The 17,988-nt window shown below is 39.6% G+C and overlaps 1 protein-coding gene across 1 annotated transcript in view; it reads left to right on the forward strand.

Annotated features, from left to right (window-relative positions):
* The first annotated feature begins 11,649 nt into the window (after positions 1-11,649).
* Positions 11,650-17,988, forward strand: part of LOC120933403 (zinc finger protein 665-like) — a 62,862-nt gene continuing 56,523 nt past the window's right edge. The window contains exon 1 of the mRNA XM_040346611.1: positions 11,650-12,848. Coding sequence (XP_040202545.1) covers positions 11,734-12,848 — 1,115 coding nt within the window. The 5' untranslated portion in view covers positions 11,650-11,733. The remainder of the gene's footprint in view (positions 12,849-17,988) is intronic.

A 17,988-nucleotide genomic window follows, 5' to 3' on the forward strand; every position in this document is an offset into this window, starting at 1 on the left:
AGGTTACATCGAGTAAATAACATGGTAAGTATAAAAATTGGGTGCACCCATCAGTGGCGTTGCTAGGGGGGCTAGGGGGTGCGATCCGCACCCGGGTGACATCCGCTAGAGGGGTGACACCATCCCGAGGCTGAAAATACCCTGGGTCCCTTAGGCAGTTTATTTTCCAGCGCCGCAGCCTGTGTCTTCGTCTTCCTCTCTTCACTCCTGCGCTGATGCCTGAGCCTGTGTCACTACCTATCCTCCACCTGGGCAGCGCGGCTGCACACTGTGCGTCCTCTCCAGCTGCCGCCCAGGCATTTCGTAAATCTACCTGAGCCCTGGTCTGATAACCAGGAATGGGGGGGGGGGGTGCTGCTGTGTCCCCAGCCCATGTATAGTAGTTGAGCCACTCTCAGCTGGTCTGTTAAGAGGGGGTGGTGTGTCCGCAGCCCAGTGTTGATAGACAGTGACCCACACCCACATCAGATCCATCCAGCAAGCAGAAGGTTTACAGCAGCATTTTTCTTCTTCCCTGGCGGAAGCCATCAGATACCGTCCACCATGCCCACGGTCCAGCAAGCAACTCACCTTGTTGTCGGCAGCTCACAGCATCTTGCCATCTTCCCTGCGGCCTTAATTTTCCATCCAGCAAGCAACACACCGTGTCAGCAGGTCAGTTCCAAAATCCAAATGAAAACATCAATGCCAATGATGCCATTGTCTGATGTCCCCAGGGCAGTGTTATATGGGGCACCAGGTGACACCAACCCTAGTGACGCCACTGGCACCCTTGCTATTTCAAAAAAACAGCGGTACCCAAAAATCTCCATAGGCAACGCTTTAAAAGCTTTTACAGCTCATCAGTTTAGAGTTAACTGTGAACTCTAGTACTAGAATTATTGCTCTCATCCTGACGTTTGCAGATATAACTTTCATATTTTCTGTGCATATATTTGTGACCAAAAATATATGAGAACTTCTACTTTGAAAACAACCTATCTGTTTTAAAAATAGAAATTAAAGGCAAAACATTTAATATATTTATATAAACATTCTAAATACTTGTTTTCTATTAGTGATCAGATAATCTCTGTTCTCAGTAAGGAGTAGGGAACTTAGAGAGCTATGTCTGTGCAGGGGGGGGGGGGGTGACAAGTGTGGTCATTGAAAGACAGGCAAACTGTGCTGCCAGCACAACCAGAAAACTGACCACACCTGGAAGGATGTGCTCTCATGCTCAGCATGGTCAGCTTGCCATAAGAAAGCAGGGGGAATGGCAGAATCAGGTATTTCACACAACAATACAAAGAGAACAAGATCATTTTTAACTCAAGTAAGTGGTACAACAGACACATATCAGGAATATGAAATGTCGGCTTCCCCATTTTGGCTGCCCACAAGGACTGATTTTTTGTGCAATTTGTTTAGTTCTAAATTCACTTTTTAGCGAATTTAGACAAATTCTTTAATTCGGGAATATCAGAATTTCCGAAATTTCGCATTTTTCCAAATATTCGGAATTACGGAAATTTGGAAATTCAAAAATTAGAAATTTTGGAAATTCGGTTTTTATAAAATGCGAATATTTGAAATTTCGAAATTCTAAATTTGAATATCTGGAAATTCGGAAATTCGAAAATAAGAATGAAAATCCGAAATTCAAAACAATGAAAATTAAAAAATTAAAAAACCTGAAAACTCGAAAATCTGAAAAAATAACTAACTAATAATCACTTAACTATTACTCACTATTAAATTATAGGTATTGTAATTTCCTTTCAAATTTGGCTGTTAGTGAATGTAACGAATACGAATTTATCCAAAGTTACAAATTATCCATAATAACAAATTTTGTTTCGCCCCATTTGCTTAGATGCGGCATTCTTTATTTCAGATATTTTGTAACTTCAGATAAATTTGTATTTGTTACGTCCAATACCTATAATTTATTAGTAAGTTATTATTGGTTAGTTATTATTTCCAATTTTTGTATTTTAGTTCTAATTTTTAGATTTTCCTTTCTTATTTCTGGATTTACGAATGTTAGAATTTCCGAATTGTCGAATACTATGTAGGCCCTGAGTCACACTAGTAGAATGATAGCAAATATAATGATATTAAGAAGTAAGGGTCCCAGCACTGAACCTTGGGGTACACCACTCATTTTCTATCCTTTTACAAATTAATATTTTCAAGCTTGTAGTCTTTACCTTACACATTAGTCCTGTGTGGGGAACTGTATCGAACGCTTTTGCAAAATGCAAGTATACCACGTCCACCGCCACCCCTCTGTCCAAGGTTTTACTTACCACCTCATAAAAATAAATTAGGTTTGTTTGTCAACTTTTGTCTTTCATGAATTCATGCTGTCTGTTGCTTAAAATATTTTTTTCCAACAAGAACTTAATGAAAGATATTTAGTATTACGGTACGTATTGGCCCATCTCACAGAGATTTTCTTGTTTTTATTTCTGCTGTAATAATCAGTACTTGTTATGGGCAGAGCTGTTTCCTAGAGGAATTCTATTTTGTGAGAAACAAAAAGTTTCCATTACTGAGTCTTCCTTGCAGCATATACCATTCCCCCGATTAGAACTGTGACCCTCTGGTAGACATGTGCACACTGAAATATTTTGTTTCGGAAATTTGGTTTTCGTCCGAAAAATAAATGTATTTAGTTACTTCCGAAATTAATTTTTATTTATTTAGTTTTGTTAAAAAATGCATTCGTCCGAAAATCTGTCATTGAAGGCTTATGGTGTCTGTCGAATGTTCTAAGAAGATTTGATGGAGTAGCTAAACTGTACGACGCCGCAATTGTACATTTCCGGTCGAATGTTCCACCTACAAGCTATAGAAGAATTCTAATGTTGTATGACACTAGTAATAATTATATTTATAAATTATTATTATTAGTCAACCAACATTCAAATGCTTCTATAGCCTATGGGCCGAGCATTTGACTGCAAATATGTGATCGCAGCGTCGTACAGTTTAGCTGCTCCGTCAAATTTTCTAAGAACTTTCGACAGAAACCATAAGCCTTTAATGACAGATTCAAAGTTTGTATGTTTTTAGCTGCTTTGTCGAATCTTCGTCATTCGTGTCGAATGGTCTACCCCAACACTGTCTCTATAATGTCGAATCTTTTCTCTTTATGTTGAATCTTTCCTCTCTATGTAGAATAATCTTGGACTAATAGCGTTAAGGTTAGGCACATTCGACCACAGATTCGATAGACATGCATTGCTATTGTCAGCGTCATGTCGAATCTCCTATCTATATCGAACTGTTGTATCAACGAAAATGAAAATAAAGCATTTTTTTATGTCGGATCTTTCGGATTTCGGATTCTGCAAGTTTATTTTAGTTTGTTAAAACGATAAGGAAAATACCTGAAATACAGACGAAAATGCATTCGGACAAAAACGAATGCACATGTCTACACTCTTGCTGGCTTAAATTCTTCATGCCACTAATTTAGAAAATGTATACAGATTAGGAATTCTGATTTTTATGATAGGTTATATATTATAGGTAAGTGACTTAAAGGGGTTGAAAAGGTAAAAGTTTTTTCACCTTAATGCATCCTATGCATTAAGGTGAAAAAACTTCTGACAATACCACCCCCCCCCCGAGCCCCCCGTTATACTTACCTGAGCCCTCAAAAGTCCCGCGCTCGTCCACGTCATTTTCCTCGTCGCTCACCCTGGCCATTGATTGGGTAGGGTGGATGGATTGAAAGCAGCGCAGCCATAGGCTCGCGCTGCTGTCAATCACATCCAATGACGCGGCGCGCGGGGGGGGGGCGGGGTCGTGTGATAGAGTGAGCGTCAATAGCACCCGCAAGGACTCCACACCATGCAAGCTCGCTCGCATTAAGGTGTGGAGTGCTTGCCTGGAGAAGCCGAGACAGTTGCCGAGGGACCCCAGAAGAAACAGTTTGGGGACACTCTGTGCAAAACGAGCTGCACAGTGGAGGTAAGTATAACATGTTTGTTATTTAAAAAAATAAATACATTTTCTTTACTGATCCTTTAAGCAATAGGGTTAGCAAAATGACCAGACAAGTGATTCTTCAGGTTTGAAATAGTAAGCTCTGTGTTGTTTTCCACAAAGGTTTTTCTCCATATGTTACCATACTAAATCTATTCTTTCTCCAATTTTCACATAGGGCAACTGAATAGGGGTCAGGATGGGTAATACAGTATATCTGAATGTTTTTTTTTTCTTCAAGAAGTAATATCTATGTTATGTAAAGGACACTTATTTTATGTCAAAGTGTTCAGATAGAACAATTAGCTATCTTTGGAAAAGCCCAGAAAGTATGTGTTAAGCATTTCCAGTAATAATGATATCATTGTTTTATTTGTTGTTGGTATCTATTGAGCCAATTATCATACTGTTTAGTTTAAGGATCCTTCCTGATACTGTATATCCCCTCCCAGTATTGAAATGCTAATGACTGGGATGATCAATGAAAACAAAGGATAGTTGCACTGTTCAATAAGAAGTAATAAACATGCCTTTAGCAAATCTAATATCACTTCAAGTTGATGAGTGGTGGTAAACTGTATATAAGATGAGGTAGAGCTCAGTGAGTTACTGGTATTACAAACTGGCCAGAAGAAGAGGGAGCTGCTGAGATATCTCTAACTATACTACACTATTCCAGGTATCTTTACATTGTTTGATGGTGCAATTAATTTACTCGTTCACATGTCTTGATACTTTGAAAAATGTATTTCAGCTTGAATGTGTTACGGACTTATTTTATTTTATTTTCAAGCAAACTTTGCACTAATTGTATACATTACCCTTGTTCATCATTTGCATTTGAATTTGGTTATTGTTTTGATATTTAATGTTCAAGATGTATCTCTGGAGAATATTTTTTTTTAATAGGGGAGGTAGGATGAAAGACTCTGTGACTTTTTATTGCTCTCTGTGGCCCTGCTGAGGAGTTTTATTCTCATGTACTGATCTGGTGTATATATAGGTATCACTGGGTTTGTTTTTCTATTTTTTGGGGGGAATTATTATAATATATTCTGTCCAGCAAAATATTTGTTTTATTTTTGTTTTAAAATTTAAATTTTTTGCTCTTATAATGCATGCATTATGGAGATGAGCAGAGGGGAATGTGTGCAATAGTCCAAAAGTATATCATCTAGGATGAGGTCTCAAAACTATGGCCCTCCAGTTGTTCACTACAATTCCCATAAAAAAAATAGCCTGGAAAAAATGAATTCAAGAATTACATGAAAGACTTGTTAGCAGCAAAATATACAATTTGGGGTTTAGATTTAATCTGAATGAAAGTGATTATTTAGTTTGTCTCTCACAAAATAGAATTCTTCTGGGAAACAGATCTGGCCATAACAAGTATACTGTAGTCATGATGTCATGAGATATATATGTTTTTCTAAGATCTACTCTGATTAACTCTCTAAGATTACAAATTATGTGTGAAAAACATTTAGGCTCCATGCACACTATAAGCTAAAAAAATGGCAAAAAAATGCTGGATGAAAATTGCTGATAATATAATTTTTGTTCCAGCTTCTAGTAGCTTTTAGGAGAAGTTAGGAGCATTAGCATTTTGCTGTACATAGATTATTTTTTGGAAAAAAGCTAAAAAAAAGGTGTTAGGTTCCATGCACACTGGGCTTAAAAAAGTCGGTTCTTTTTGGAGAAAAAAAATTCCATATAGAGCATTTTTTGTACAAAGTTTAGACGAGTTTAGGAGAGTTTTACGTTTTTTCTGCCAGTGAGCTCCAATCAGAAACACGAATGAGAAGGTTTTTTTTTCTGCCTCTAAGGCTCCATGCACACTAGGAGCAGAAAAAACGTCAACGTTTTTAGCTTAAAAAATGTGGCATAAAAGACGCAAAATGAAAGCATATTGTACAAAGTTTAGGCGAGTCTATGAGAGTTTAGTTTATAGGCGTTTTTTGCACTACACTCCCCTCTGCAAAAGTTTTTACCCCCACAACACAACTAAAAAAACTTTGGCACTTGACGTTCAGAAGAGATAAGAGGAGTTTAGGAGGAACTGACGTTTTTACAGCTCCTAAACTCCTCCAGGAAACGCGATAGAGAAGGTTTTTTTTTCCTGCCTCTGAACGTCCCTGACAGAAAACGCCTGTAGCAGTCAATAATGTGCAAAGACACATAGAGCACAATAGAAGTGCTTCTAGAGGCAGGAGAAAAAAACGTCAAACGCCTATAGAATCAACGTTTTTTAAGTCTAGTGTGCATGGAGCCTTAACGTTGTTCTAAAAAATATGCCTGTAAACATCCTAAGACTCCATGCACACTAGGAGCAGAAAAAACGTCAAAGTTTTTAGCTTGAAAAACGTGGCATAAAAGACGCAAAATGAAAGCATATTGTACAAAGTTTAGGCGAGTCTATGAGAGTTTAGTTTATAGGCGTTTTTTGCACTACACTCCCCTCTGCAAAAGTTTTTACTCCCACAACACACCTAAAAAAACGTTGGCACTTGACGTTCAGAAGAGATAAGAGGAGTTTAGGAGAGACTGACGTTTTTACAGCTCCTAAACTCCTCCAGGAAACGCGATAGAGAAGGTTTTTTTTCCCTGCCTCTGAACGTCCCTGACAGAAAACGCCAGTAGCAGTCAATAATGTGCAAAGACACAAAGAGCACAATAGAAGTGCTTCTAGAGGCAGGAGAAAAAAACGTCAAACGCCTGTAGAATCTACGTTGTAGAGTGTGCAAGTCCAGTGTGCATGGAGCCTAATGTGTATGGACACAAAGGATAACAATGTGTTGCTTCTGCAGGCAGAACACAAAACTCCTGTAGAAGCCTCGTTTTTTATTCCAGTGTGCATGGAGCCTTATGCCCCGTACACACCATCACTTTATGTGATGAAAAAAAACGACACTTTCTGTGAAGTAAAAAATTACGTTTTTGAAACTTCAATTTTCAAAGACGAAGTTGCCTACACACCATCGTTTTCTCACAATGTTCTAGCAAAGCGAGGTTACGTTCCACCACGTTTTCCATTGAAGCTTGCTTCATAAGTAGCTTCTGGGCATGCGTGGATGAAAAAACGTCTTAGAAAACGACGTTTTTGCTACACACGGTCAATTTCTGTGAAGTAAAAAGTGCACTTTTGAAAAACGACACATAAAATTGAAGCATGCTTCAATTTTTTTTGGTCGTTTTTTACAAGACATAAAACAACGTTTTCCCCCACACACAGTCAATTAAAGTGACGTTTTTAAAAAACGTCATTTTTTTTCATCACATAAAGTGATGGTGTGTACGCGGCATTAGGCTCCATGCAAACTGGTTTTAAAAAACGCTGCTTCTACAGGTGTTTTGTGTTTTGCCTGTAGAAGCAGTTCAATGTTATCCTATGTGTCCATGTACATTAGGACATTAAGAGGCATATTTTGAGTTTAATGTTTAGAGGTGAAAAAAAAATCCTTCTCATTCGCATTTCTGATTGGAGCTTGGAGGAAGAAAAAATTTGAAACTCCCCTAAACGTCCATAAACTTTGTACAAAAAATGCTCTATATGAGCGCTTTTTACTCCAGAGAGAACAGGCATTTTTTAAAGCCCAGTGTGCATGGAGCCTGTGAGGCAGGAAAAAAAACCTTCTGGTTCGTGTTTCTAATTGGAGCTTACCATATATACTCGAGTATAAGCCGACCCGAATATAAGCCAAGGCACCTAATTTTACCACAACAAATTGGGAAAACTTATTGACTCGAGTATAAGCCTAGGGTGTCCATCTGCACGCCTCACTGTGTCTCACTTTGCCTCACTGTGTCCATGTGCATGCCTCACTGTGCCCATGCCTCACTGTGCCCATGCCTCACTATGCCCATGCCTCACTGTGTCCATGACTAGACTGACGTTTAACATGGGAGTCTATGGAAGGGGTGCCCGACTTTGAAAAATCGGTGCTCCCCAGCCGTAGGTCCCCCAGACAAAAAACTTTACACGCTTGTAGAGGAAGAGTTGGGCTACATGTGTACCGGGTCCCCAAGGTCTGGGAGATCAGGCGCAAAAGGGTGACTCGAGTATAAGCCGAGGGGACATTTTCAGTACAAAAAAATGTGCTGAAAAACTCGGCTTATACTTGATTATATACGGTACTGGCAGAAAAAATTTAAAACTCTCCAAAACTCATCTAAACTTTGTACAAAAATGCTCTATATGAGCGATTTTACTGCCAAGAGAACAGACTTCTTTTTTTTTTAAAGTGTATTTCGTGCGTGTACTCGAGAGAGGAGCCGGACTGCAGGAGTTGGGGGTAGGCAGGCCTCCCCCAGAGGCAATCTGCCACCTTTCTCCATGCCCCGGGTGGCAATGGCGGGTGTGTGAGGGGGTCCTCCCACACAGCACGCCCTACTTTCTCCGCTTTGAAGCCCAACGGGGCAGAGGGACTCCCTATAAGGGAGTGAGAGGATCTAGCCTGCTCAACCAGCCCCCTTAGTCCTTTGCCTCTCATTTTAGAGACCGCGTGGTCAAAGTGCGTGCATGTTAACCCAATTTCGAGTGCGTGTAAGTGTGGTGGTTTTTGTGGGAGGGGGTGGGATCTGAACCCCTAGCTGCAGAGGTGAATGGCTTGTCAGCGCAGTGCCAATCGCGTTGAGCCACCGCAGCTCCCACAGACTTTTTTTAAGCCCAGTGTGCATGGAACCTTAGTGGCATTTTACTAGCTTTTAGAAGCAGTTAGGAGCTTGTAGAAGCAGTTAGGAGCTTGTAGAAGCAGTTAGGAGCATTTCTGCTGGAAAACTCTCCAAGAAACTCTACAAAAACAATTTTTTCCTGCTCCTAGAAGCTGAAGCTCAAAAAATGCTAATAGCCTACAGTAGTGTGCATGGACACATAGGAAAACACTATTTAGCCTCTAGGAGCTTACAAAAATGCTAGTGTGCATTGAGCCTTAGACCCCATACACACTATTATGCCGCGTACACATGATCGGTCCGTCCGATGAGAACGGTCTGATGGACCGTTTTTATCGGTTAACCGATGAAGCTGACTGATGGTCCGTCGTGCCTACACACCATCAGTTAAAAAAACGATCGTGTCAGAACGCAGTGATGTAAAAACACAACGACGTGCTGAAAAAAATAAAGTTCAATGCTTCCAAGCATGCGTCGACTTGATTCTGAGCATGCGTGGATTTTTAACTGATGGTCGTGCCTACTAACGATCGTTTTTTTTCTATCGGTTAGGTATCCATCGGTTAAATTTAAAACAAGTTCCCTTTTTTTAACCGATGGTTAAATAACGGATGGCGCCCACACACGATCGGTTTGGACCGATGAAAACAGTCCATCAGACCGTTCTCATCGGTTTAACCGATCGTGTGTACGCGGCATTAGATTTTCTGAAGATTTTTGTCTTCAGATTTACCAAAACCATATATTATGAGGTCAAACCTTAAGAGTTTTAATTTGTATGAAATCAGGGAGGACCTTGCACTACATGGTTTTGGTAAACCTGAAGACAAAAATCTGCAGGAAATCTAATCATGTGTATGGGGCTTTGGCTTAAGGAGCTGAGAATTCTTACTTTATAAATTACATCAATATTTACTTAAATTATCCAATCATTTAAAAAGAAAATTCATGTTTACCTGTTTTATTGGCACTTGATTAGATATTCAGAATGGGCATGGATTTGTTTTATACTTGTTGGAATATTTGAAGTGAATATTTGTAGTGGAGCATATGAATGTTCAGAAGGTTTGTAATAGTAAGCTCTTTGTTTTTTTTATCAAAAATGTGTATATAAATAGATTTAGTATGTCACGATACCAAATCTATTCTTTCTCCAAATTTCACATAGGGCAACTTAATTGGGTACAGGATGGGTCCTATATCTCAATGTTTATTAAGAAGCCATACAAATTTTATCTACAAGTGTTCAGATAAAACAATAATCTTTGGAAAAGACCAAAACGTTTCTAAGCATTTCCATTCACAATGACATCCTTGTTTTGGTATCTATTGAGCAAATTATCATACTGTTTAGTTTAAGGATCCTTCCCAATACTGTATATCCCCTCCCAGTATTAAAATGCTAATGACTGGGATGATCAATGAAAACAAAGGATAGCACCGTTCAAAATATATATCACAAAGTAAAAAAGGAAAAAATATAGTCTGGAAAAAATCAATGCAAGAATTATTAGTAGCAACATATACAATTTGGGTTTTAGATGCACTTTAATATGAATGAAAGTGAGGCAGAAATTAGATACAAAGATGTTTTTCTATTGAGAGCATTTTACGTGTTGTGATTAGATATACATGTTTTTCTAATATCTACTCTGATTAACTCTATATGATTAAAAATATGTGTAAAAAAGACATTTAGGCTTAGTTGCGAAAGGAGCTAAGAATCTCTACTCTATAAATTGCATGAATATTCACTTCAATTGCAGTGACGCGGATTCCTCCATTCACCTTGCTTATGTGGAAGGGAGAATCTATTAATTCTGTTTTCATTTAACCCACAAGATGAACAAAAAAAAAACTGTGAATATACTATGAATATACTCAGCTTTAGACATAACTAGTGGTTTACAGATCAGTCCCCCAGTTTTCTTGCTGTAGCACTGTAACATATAAAGGTAACTGAAATCCTGTTGACTTGGTGGAAGTCCATTTATTTTTTGCCATGTTTGTCCAATTGGGGAGATTTACCTTCACTTTTTGTTCCATAGCCAAGTAGGAAGTTAAAGAAAATCCCTGCTAATTACGTGAATTCCTTGGGTGTCCACAGGTCACCAGAACTTGTGTCCGCATTTGAAAATGTCCCCTCCATTACTTTTCTAGGGACAGTCCAAAATGTGTGGTTCCTTTTACTTTCACTTTCAATGATAATGGTAAACAGAACAAATAGAGAATGTGAATTTCCCTAACAGAAGCATAGACTGCACTAAAACAGTTTTCCCATCCATCTTCACTCTAAAACAAACAAAAAAAGCTTTGCTTTTAGTTATACTTCGAATAAAAAATAAACTTTTATGATTTAATGACAATTGGATCATAAGTACTCATCATGACTAGTCATTATTATAAATAACAACCGCTATGGTCATCATAATGACAAACTATAGTGTACACTTTTACTTATTAATCTAAAAATCTGTAATGTTGTATACATCTCAGTCTGTTGGTGATATTACAAATCTGTTTACACATCTATTTTTATTTCTCATATAGGTAAATTACTAAGCTCAGTTGTAAACCAAACACCTATTTTTGAATAAATCACAGCTAAACTGATTGTCATTAACACAAGATGAGTCACATAGGCACAAAAGGCCAAAATGTTCTGGACTTGAGAGATATTGAACCTCAATGTCACTAACGTCAATTGTAAAAATTCTGCAGATTTTTCAGCCCTCTGGAGGGAAGAAGGTTCAGGAGGGTGTGCAAACTTGTACCCCCTTTCCTGTTCAGCCAGGATGCATGTATATATGAGGGTTTGATATATATTTTGGGATGATCAACACATCATTTTTTTTGTGTTGAAGGATCTGAAATGGATTTGGACTATAGTGTTCACGCTTAATTTAATAATCTAAAAATCAGTAAAGTTGTTTAGCTATACTTCTCAGTCTGTTGGTAATAATAACATCTGTGTAAACATCTCTTTTTATTTTTCATATAGGCAAATTACTAAGCTCAGCTGTAAATTGAACATCTATTGTTGAAAAGAAAAATCACAACTAAACTGATTGACATTAACACAAGATGAGTCAAAGAGGAGAAAATGTGTATCCGTGCTCTGAGTGCCAGAAGATATTTACTTCTAAATACAATCTCAATGTTCATCTGAGGATTCACACTGAAGAGAGGCCATATAAATGTTCAGAATGTGACAAGTCCTTTTTACAAAGTGATCATCTTGCTAGACACCTGAGAATTCACACAGGAGAGAAACCGTTTAAATGTTCAGAATGTGGCAAGTGCTTCTCAGATCGTTCTAAACTTACTCAACACCTGAGAATTCACACAGGAGAGAAACCATTTAAATGTTCAGAATGTGGAAAGTGCTTTTCATATCATTCTAAACTTACTGAACACCTGAGAATTCACACAGGAGAGAAACCGTTTAAATGCTCAGAATGTGGCAAGTGCTTCTCAGAAAATGGTACTCTTACTAAACACCAGAAGATTCACCGAGGAGAGAAACCATTTAAATGTTCAGAATGTGACAAGTCCTTTTTACAAAGTGATCTTCTTGCTAAACACCTGAGAATTCACACAGGAGAGAAACCATTTAAATGTTCAGAATGTGACAAGTCCTTTTTACAAAGTGATCTTCTTGCTAAACACCTGAGAATTCACACAGGAGAAAAAACATTTCAATGTTCAAAATGTGAAATGTGCTTCTCTGATGGTTTTACACTTAGTATGCATAAGAGAATTCACACAGGAGAAAGACCATTCAAATGTTCAGAATGTGACAAGTGCTTCTCTTATATGTCAAGTCTTGTTACACACCAGAGAATTCACACTGGAGAAAAACCATTTAAATGTTCAGAATGTGGCAAGTGCTTTTCAGATAATTCTTATTTTAATGTTCATAAAAGGATTCACACTGGAGAGAAATCATTTAGATGTTTAGAATGTGGAATGTGCTTCTCAGCAGGTTCTAAACTTAATATGCATAAGAGGATTCACACAGGAGAGAAACCATTTGAATGTTCAGAATGTGACATGTGCTTCTTTTATAAGCAAAATCTTTTTACACACCAGAGAATTCACACAGGAGAAAAACTATTTAAATGCTCAGAATGTGGCAAGTGCTTCTCACAAGGTTCTAATCTTAATACACATAAAATGATTCACACAAGAGAGAAATCATTTCAATGATCAGATTATAGAAAGTGCTTCTTACATAGTTCTAATGTTACTATATACCAGAGGATTCATATGGGAGAAAAGGCCATTTTACATCTTCAAACTGTGACATATTCTTTATACAAAGGGAACATCTTACTCAACACTAGAAAATTCACACAGGAGAGAAGCCATATCCAAATCTACAATCACATCAAAAGTTTTTTTTTGGGGGGGGGGGATATATATAGAGCAAATTAGACTATAAGAAACAAGTACTGATCCATACAGGACTCATGTTAGGGACTCATTTTAAAGCTATAACTGACTTCTTAATGTTGTATTAATTAAAATCATATCATTCTAATGCACATGTACAAGCATAAAACATTTTTAACCACTTGACCTCCGGAAGATTTACCCCTCCTTAACGTTAATAGCCTCAGAAGATATACAGAGATGAAACAAATAATCCTAAAGTACATAAGTTTTACTTGTATATTTGCTGTCATCAGCTTTCTACACACATGGGAAAGTGCAGATCACGTTAAAAATCATTCCTCCTTTTTCAGCAGCACATAGGGGTGGGTGGGGCTTACACCGAGTGAGAGCTGATTGGTGAAAAGGGATACCCCTCCTCCACATAGGCAGAGGAACAAAGGAACATGCCGAGCTGTAGTCTGAATAGACTCACTCACTCTAACCTCCCCGACACAAATTTTTAGCTCATGTTATCTCATGTGTAGGCAGGGCTGCCATCAGGAATTATGGGGCCCCTTACACAGCTTCAGGCATGGCCCCCTAGAGCAGAGAACTGGGGGGTGCTGCCGCCTGAAATTGAGAAGCGGGGGGCTGCCGCGAATTGAGGAGAAGCGGGGGGGGGGGGGTTTCTACAAAAGAAAGAAATAAAAAATATATATATATATAAAAAAAAGGGGGGGGTAGCCATCCGGGACCTCTGGGCCCTTTAAGAAAAAAAATAGATCCCTTACAAAAAAAAGGGGGTTGCCATTCGGGCCCCTTACAGGTGTACTGCCTGTACCCCCCTAATGGCAGCCCTGTGTGTAGGAGAACTTGTCAGAAGTGACTCATGCTGATAACAGAGGAACAGAGCACAAGAGAGAAACGACACAATGGGGTTGATTTACTAAGGCAAATGCACTGTGAACTGCAAGTGTACTTGGAAATGCAGTTGCTGTATATCTGAAATGAGGGGAAGCTCTGCTGATTTCTATCATCCAATCCTAGCAAAAATTCTGTTTTTTATTTTCCTTGCACGTCCCCTCAGTTCTTTAGTGACTGCACTTCCAACTGCACTTGTAGTGCACAGTGGATTTGTCTTTAGTAAATCAACTCCTATGGGAAGTGCAATCACTGTAGATTTGAGGAGGGCATACAAGGAAAATAAAAAACAGCATTTTTGCTTGTACATGATTGGATGATAAAATCAACAGAGCTTCCTCTCATTTCAGATCTTCCACTCAGATCTACAGCAACTGCACTTCCAAGTGCACTTGTAGTGCAAAGTGAACCAACCCCTTAGAGCTTTAGAGAGAGAGGCACGTAAACACTACAGATATATGTGCTCAGTTCAACTTTCACGAATGGGGTTTACAACCACTTTAATGACCAGCCCATTTTTTGTGATACGTCACTGCTAAACTATACCTGACAATTGAGCGGTCATGCAGCGCTGTACCCGAATAAAATTGGAATTTTTTCCCCCACAAATAGAGCTTTCTTTTGGTGGTATTTGATCACCACTGTGTTTTTTTATTCTTTGTGCTATACAATAAATGACTGACAATTAAAACAATTATATATTTTTATGTTCTGCTATAAATATATCCAACAAAAAACAAAAAGCTAATTTCTTCATAAATTTAGACCAATAAAATAATTTTTTTATGTTTTTCCCCACAATTAGAGCTTTCTTTTGGTGGTATTTGATCACCATTGCATTTTTTGTATTATTTGTGCTATAAACAAAAAAAGACTGACAATTAAAAACAATACAATATTTGTACTTTCTGCTATAAAACATATCCATAAAAATAAAAATAAAATGTATTTATAAATTTAGACCAATATATATTCTGCTACATATTTTTGTATATCGATTGGTTTGTGCAATAGTTATAGCATCTACAAACTTTGGGATATATACCGGAATTCTCAATAAAAAAAATTTCTACTAGTAATGCAGATGATCAGCGACTTATAGTGGGACTGCGATATTGCGGCGGACATTCTGACACTGACACTTTTTGAGAACCAGTAATTAGGGTTGAGCGAACCCGAACTGTAAAGTTCGGGTTCGGTACAGACTTTGGGTTTTTCCCGAACCCGGACCCGAATAGTTGGAAAAAGTCCGGGTTCGGGTTCGGAGTTCGGGTATGTTTTGGCACGGCAGCCAATCGCCATTCGTGTTACTACTGTGACTGGGAACTGATCACAGCCATGCCTACTTATGGCATGGCTGTGATTGGCCAGTGCAGCATGTGACCCATCATGTGACGTGCGTCTATATTAGATAGAGGCACACAGCACAGATCGTCACTCTGCTTCACTCTAGATAGGGAAAGGCTGCTGGAATCTGCTGCTTAGGGAAAGTCTTAGGTGTATCTGGCTCGTTTTCACTGTATTTCACTTATGTGAGGGAAAGGTTGCTGAATTTGCTCAGGGACAGTGTTAGGTCTATGCTGTTATACTGCTCCAGAAATATCAAGAAGCACACTTTATTGCTTTGATATCTGCATCATCTTATGGCATCTGGCTCGTCACTGCTTCACTTATGTGAGGGAAAGGTTGCTGAATCATAGGGACAATTTTAGGTGTATGTTGCTCCAGAAATATCAACAAGCACTCTATTCCTGTGACATCTGCTGTGCTTCATATAGTTTAGGAATTTTGTTCAACTATAGGGGCAGTCAGCACTCCTATAGGTGACTGAGTATTTCAACAGCACTGCACCTGCCACACCACCTGTGTACCTGTGATATACTGTGTTTCTGTCAAGTACATAGGGAGAGTTTGCGGAAATATTTTTTCTATGGTGGCAGTCAGCACTCCTATAGGTGACTGAGTATTTCAACAGCACTACACCTGCCACACCACCTGTGCACCTGTGATATACTGTGTTTCTGTCAAGTACATAGGGAGAGTTTGCTGAAATATTTTTTCTATGGTGGCAGTCAGCACTCCTATAGGTGACTGAGTATTTCAACAGCACTACACCTGCCACACCACCTGTGCACCTGTGATATACTGTGTTTCTGTCAAGTACATAGAGAGAGTTTGCTGAAATATTTTTTCTATGGTGGCAGTCAGCACTCAGCACTCCTATAGGTGACTGAGTATTTCAACAGCACTACACCTGCCACACCACATGTGCACCTGTAAAAAACTGTGTTTCTGTCAAGTACATAGGGAGAGTTTGCTGAAATATTTTTTCTATGGTGGCAGTCATCACTCCTATAGGTGACTGAGTATTTCAACAGCACTACACCTGCCACACCACCTGTGCACCTGTGATATACTGTGTTTCTGTCAAGTACATAGGGAGAGTTTGCTGAAATATTTTTTCTATGGTGGCAGTCAGCACTCCTATAGGTGACTGAGTATTTCAACAGCACTACACCTGCCACACCACCTGTGCACCTGTGATATACTGTGTTTCTGTCAAGTACATAGTCAGGGAGAGTTTCCTGAAATATTTTTCCTATAGGGGCAGTCAGCAATCTATAGGTGACTGTATATTTCAACAGCACTGCACCTGTCCCCCCCCCCACTTTTTTGTATTTAAAATTTTTCAAAATTAGGGCAAGACCCTAAATTTGAGAAATATATAAGTGAATCTCTGCCCATTTCACCAGCACTCCACCTTTCCCCTGTGATATACTGTCTGTGCAGTAAATTGTTTAGTGCTGGCTTCCTGCTTATTGCTATAGCTAGAGAAATATATAGGTGAATCTCTGCTTATTTCACCAGCTTACACTTTTTTGTATTTAAAATTTCTCAAAATTAGGGCAAGACCCTAAATTTGAGAAATATGAGGAAAACATCAAATAAGGGACGTGGCCACGGTCGTGGTGCTGCTGGTGGAGCTCCTGTTACAGGGAGATGACGTGGTCGATCTGTGCCAGCTACAAGCACAAGTGAAACACCTTTCTCAGGTGCGAGTAGCCGACAGAGCCTGCAGCGGTATTTGGTCGGGCCTAATCCAGCTCTACGAATGTTGAGGCCAGGAGCAGAACAGGCGGTAGTAGATTGGGTTGCTGACAGTGCCTCCAGTTCCTTCACATTGTTTTCCAACCAGTCTTGTGCTGAAAGCTCAGAGTTGGCGCCTGCAGCCGATGTCCACCATCAGTCTTTCACCTCACCCCCTTGCAAATCAGCCAAGCAGTCTGAGCCCCAAAGCATGCAGCAGTCTCTTCTTCTTTTTGATGAGTCTGTTAGCATGTGTTCCGAGGGCCATCCACCTAGCCCAGCCCCAGAAGGGGAAGAGATTGAGTGCACCGATGCCCAACCAATTATATTTCAGGATGAGTTCATGGGGGGACCATCACAGCACGTCTTGCATGATGATGATGAAACACAGTTGCCAGCTGGTGCTTTTGCAATTGTGCAGACCGACAAGGAGGGCAGTGGTGAAGACTGGGTGGAAGATGATGTGGAGGACGATGAGGTCCTCGACCCGACATGGAATCAACGTCATGCAGGTGACCCATGCAGTTCGGAGGAAGAGGCGGCGGTCGCACAGAGTCACCAGCACAGCAGAAGAGGGAGCAGGGTGCCAAAGCGGAGCGTCCGTCCCCTAGACAGTACGCCTGCTACTGCCCAATGCAGCAAGGGACCGAGCACACCAAAGCCAGGTCCAAGGAGTTCCCTAGCGTGGCAGTTCTTCACACAATATGCTGATGACAAGACAGGCGTGGTTTGCACGTTGTGCAATCAGAGCCTGAAGCGAGGCATAAACGTTGTGACAGTGCCACCTGCCACCCCTCAATTGGAGGACCGGCAAGCAACACTACCACCTGGGTCACCAAACATCTCCACAATGTCCCATGGAAGCATTCAGCTCTCCATCTCCCAAACACTGGAGCGTAAGAGGAAGTACCCCTCTACCCACCCGCGATCCCTGGCCCTGAATGCCAGCATTTC

The sequence above is a fragment of the Rana temporaria genome, chromosome 3, assembly GCF_905171775.1.
Source record: "Rana temporaria chromosome 3, aRanTem1.1, whole genome shotgun sequence".
Lineage (NCBI taxonomy): Eukaryota > Metazoa > Chordata > Amphibia > Anura > Ranidae > Rana > Rana temporaria.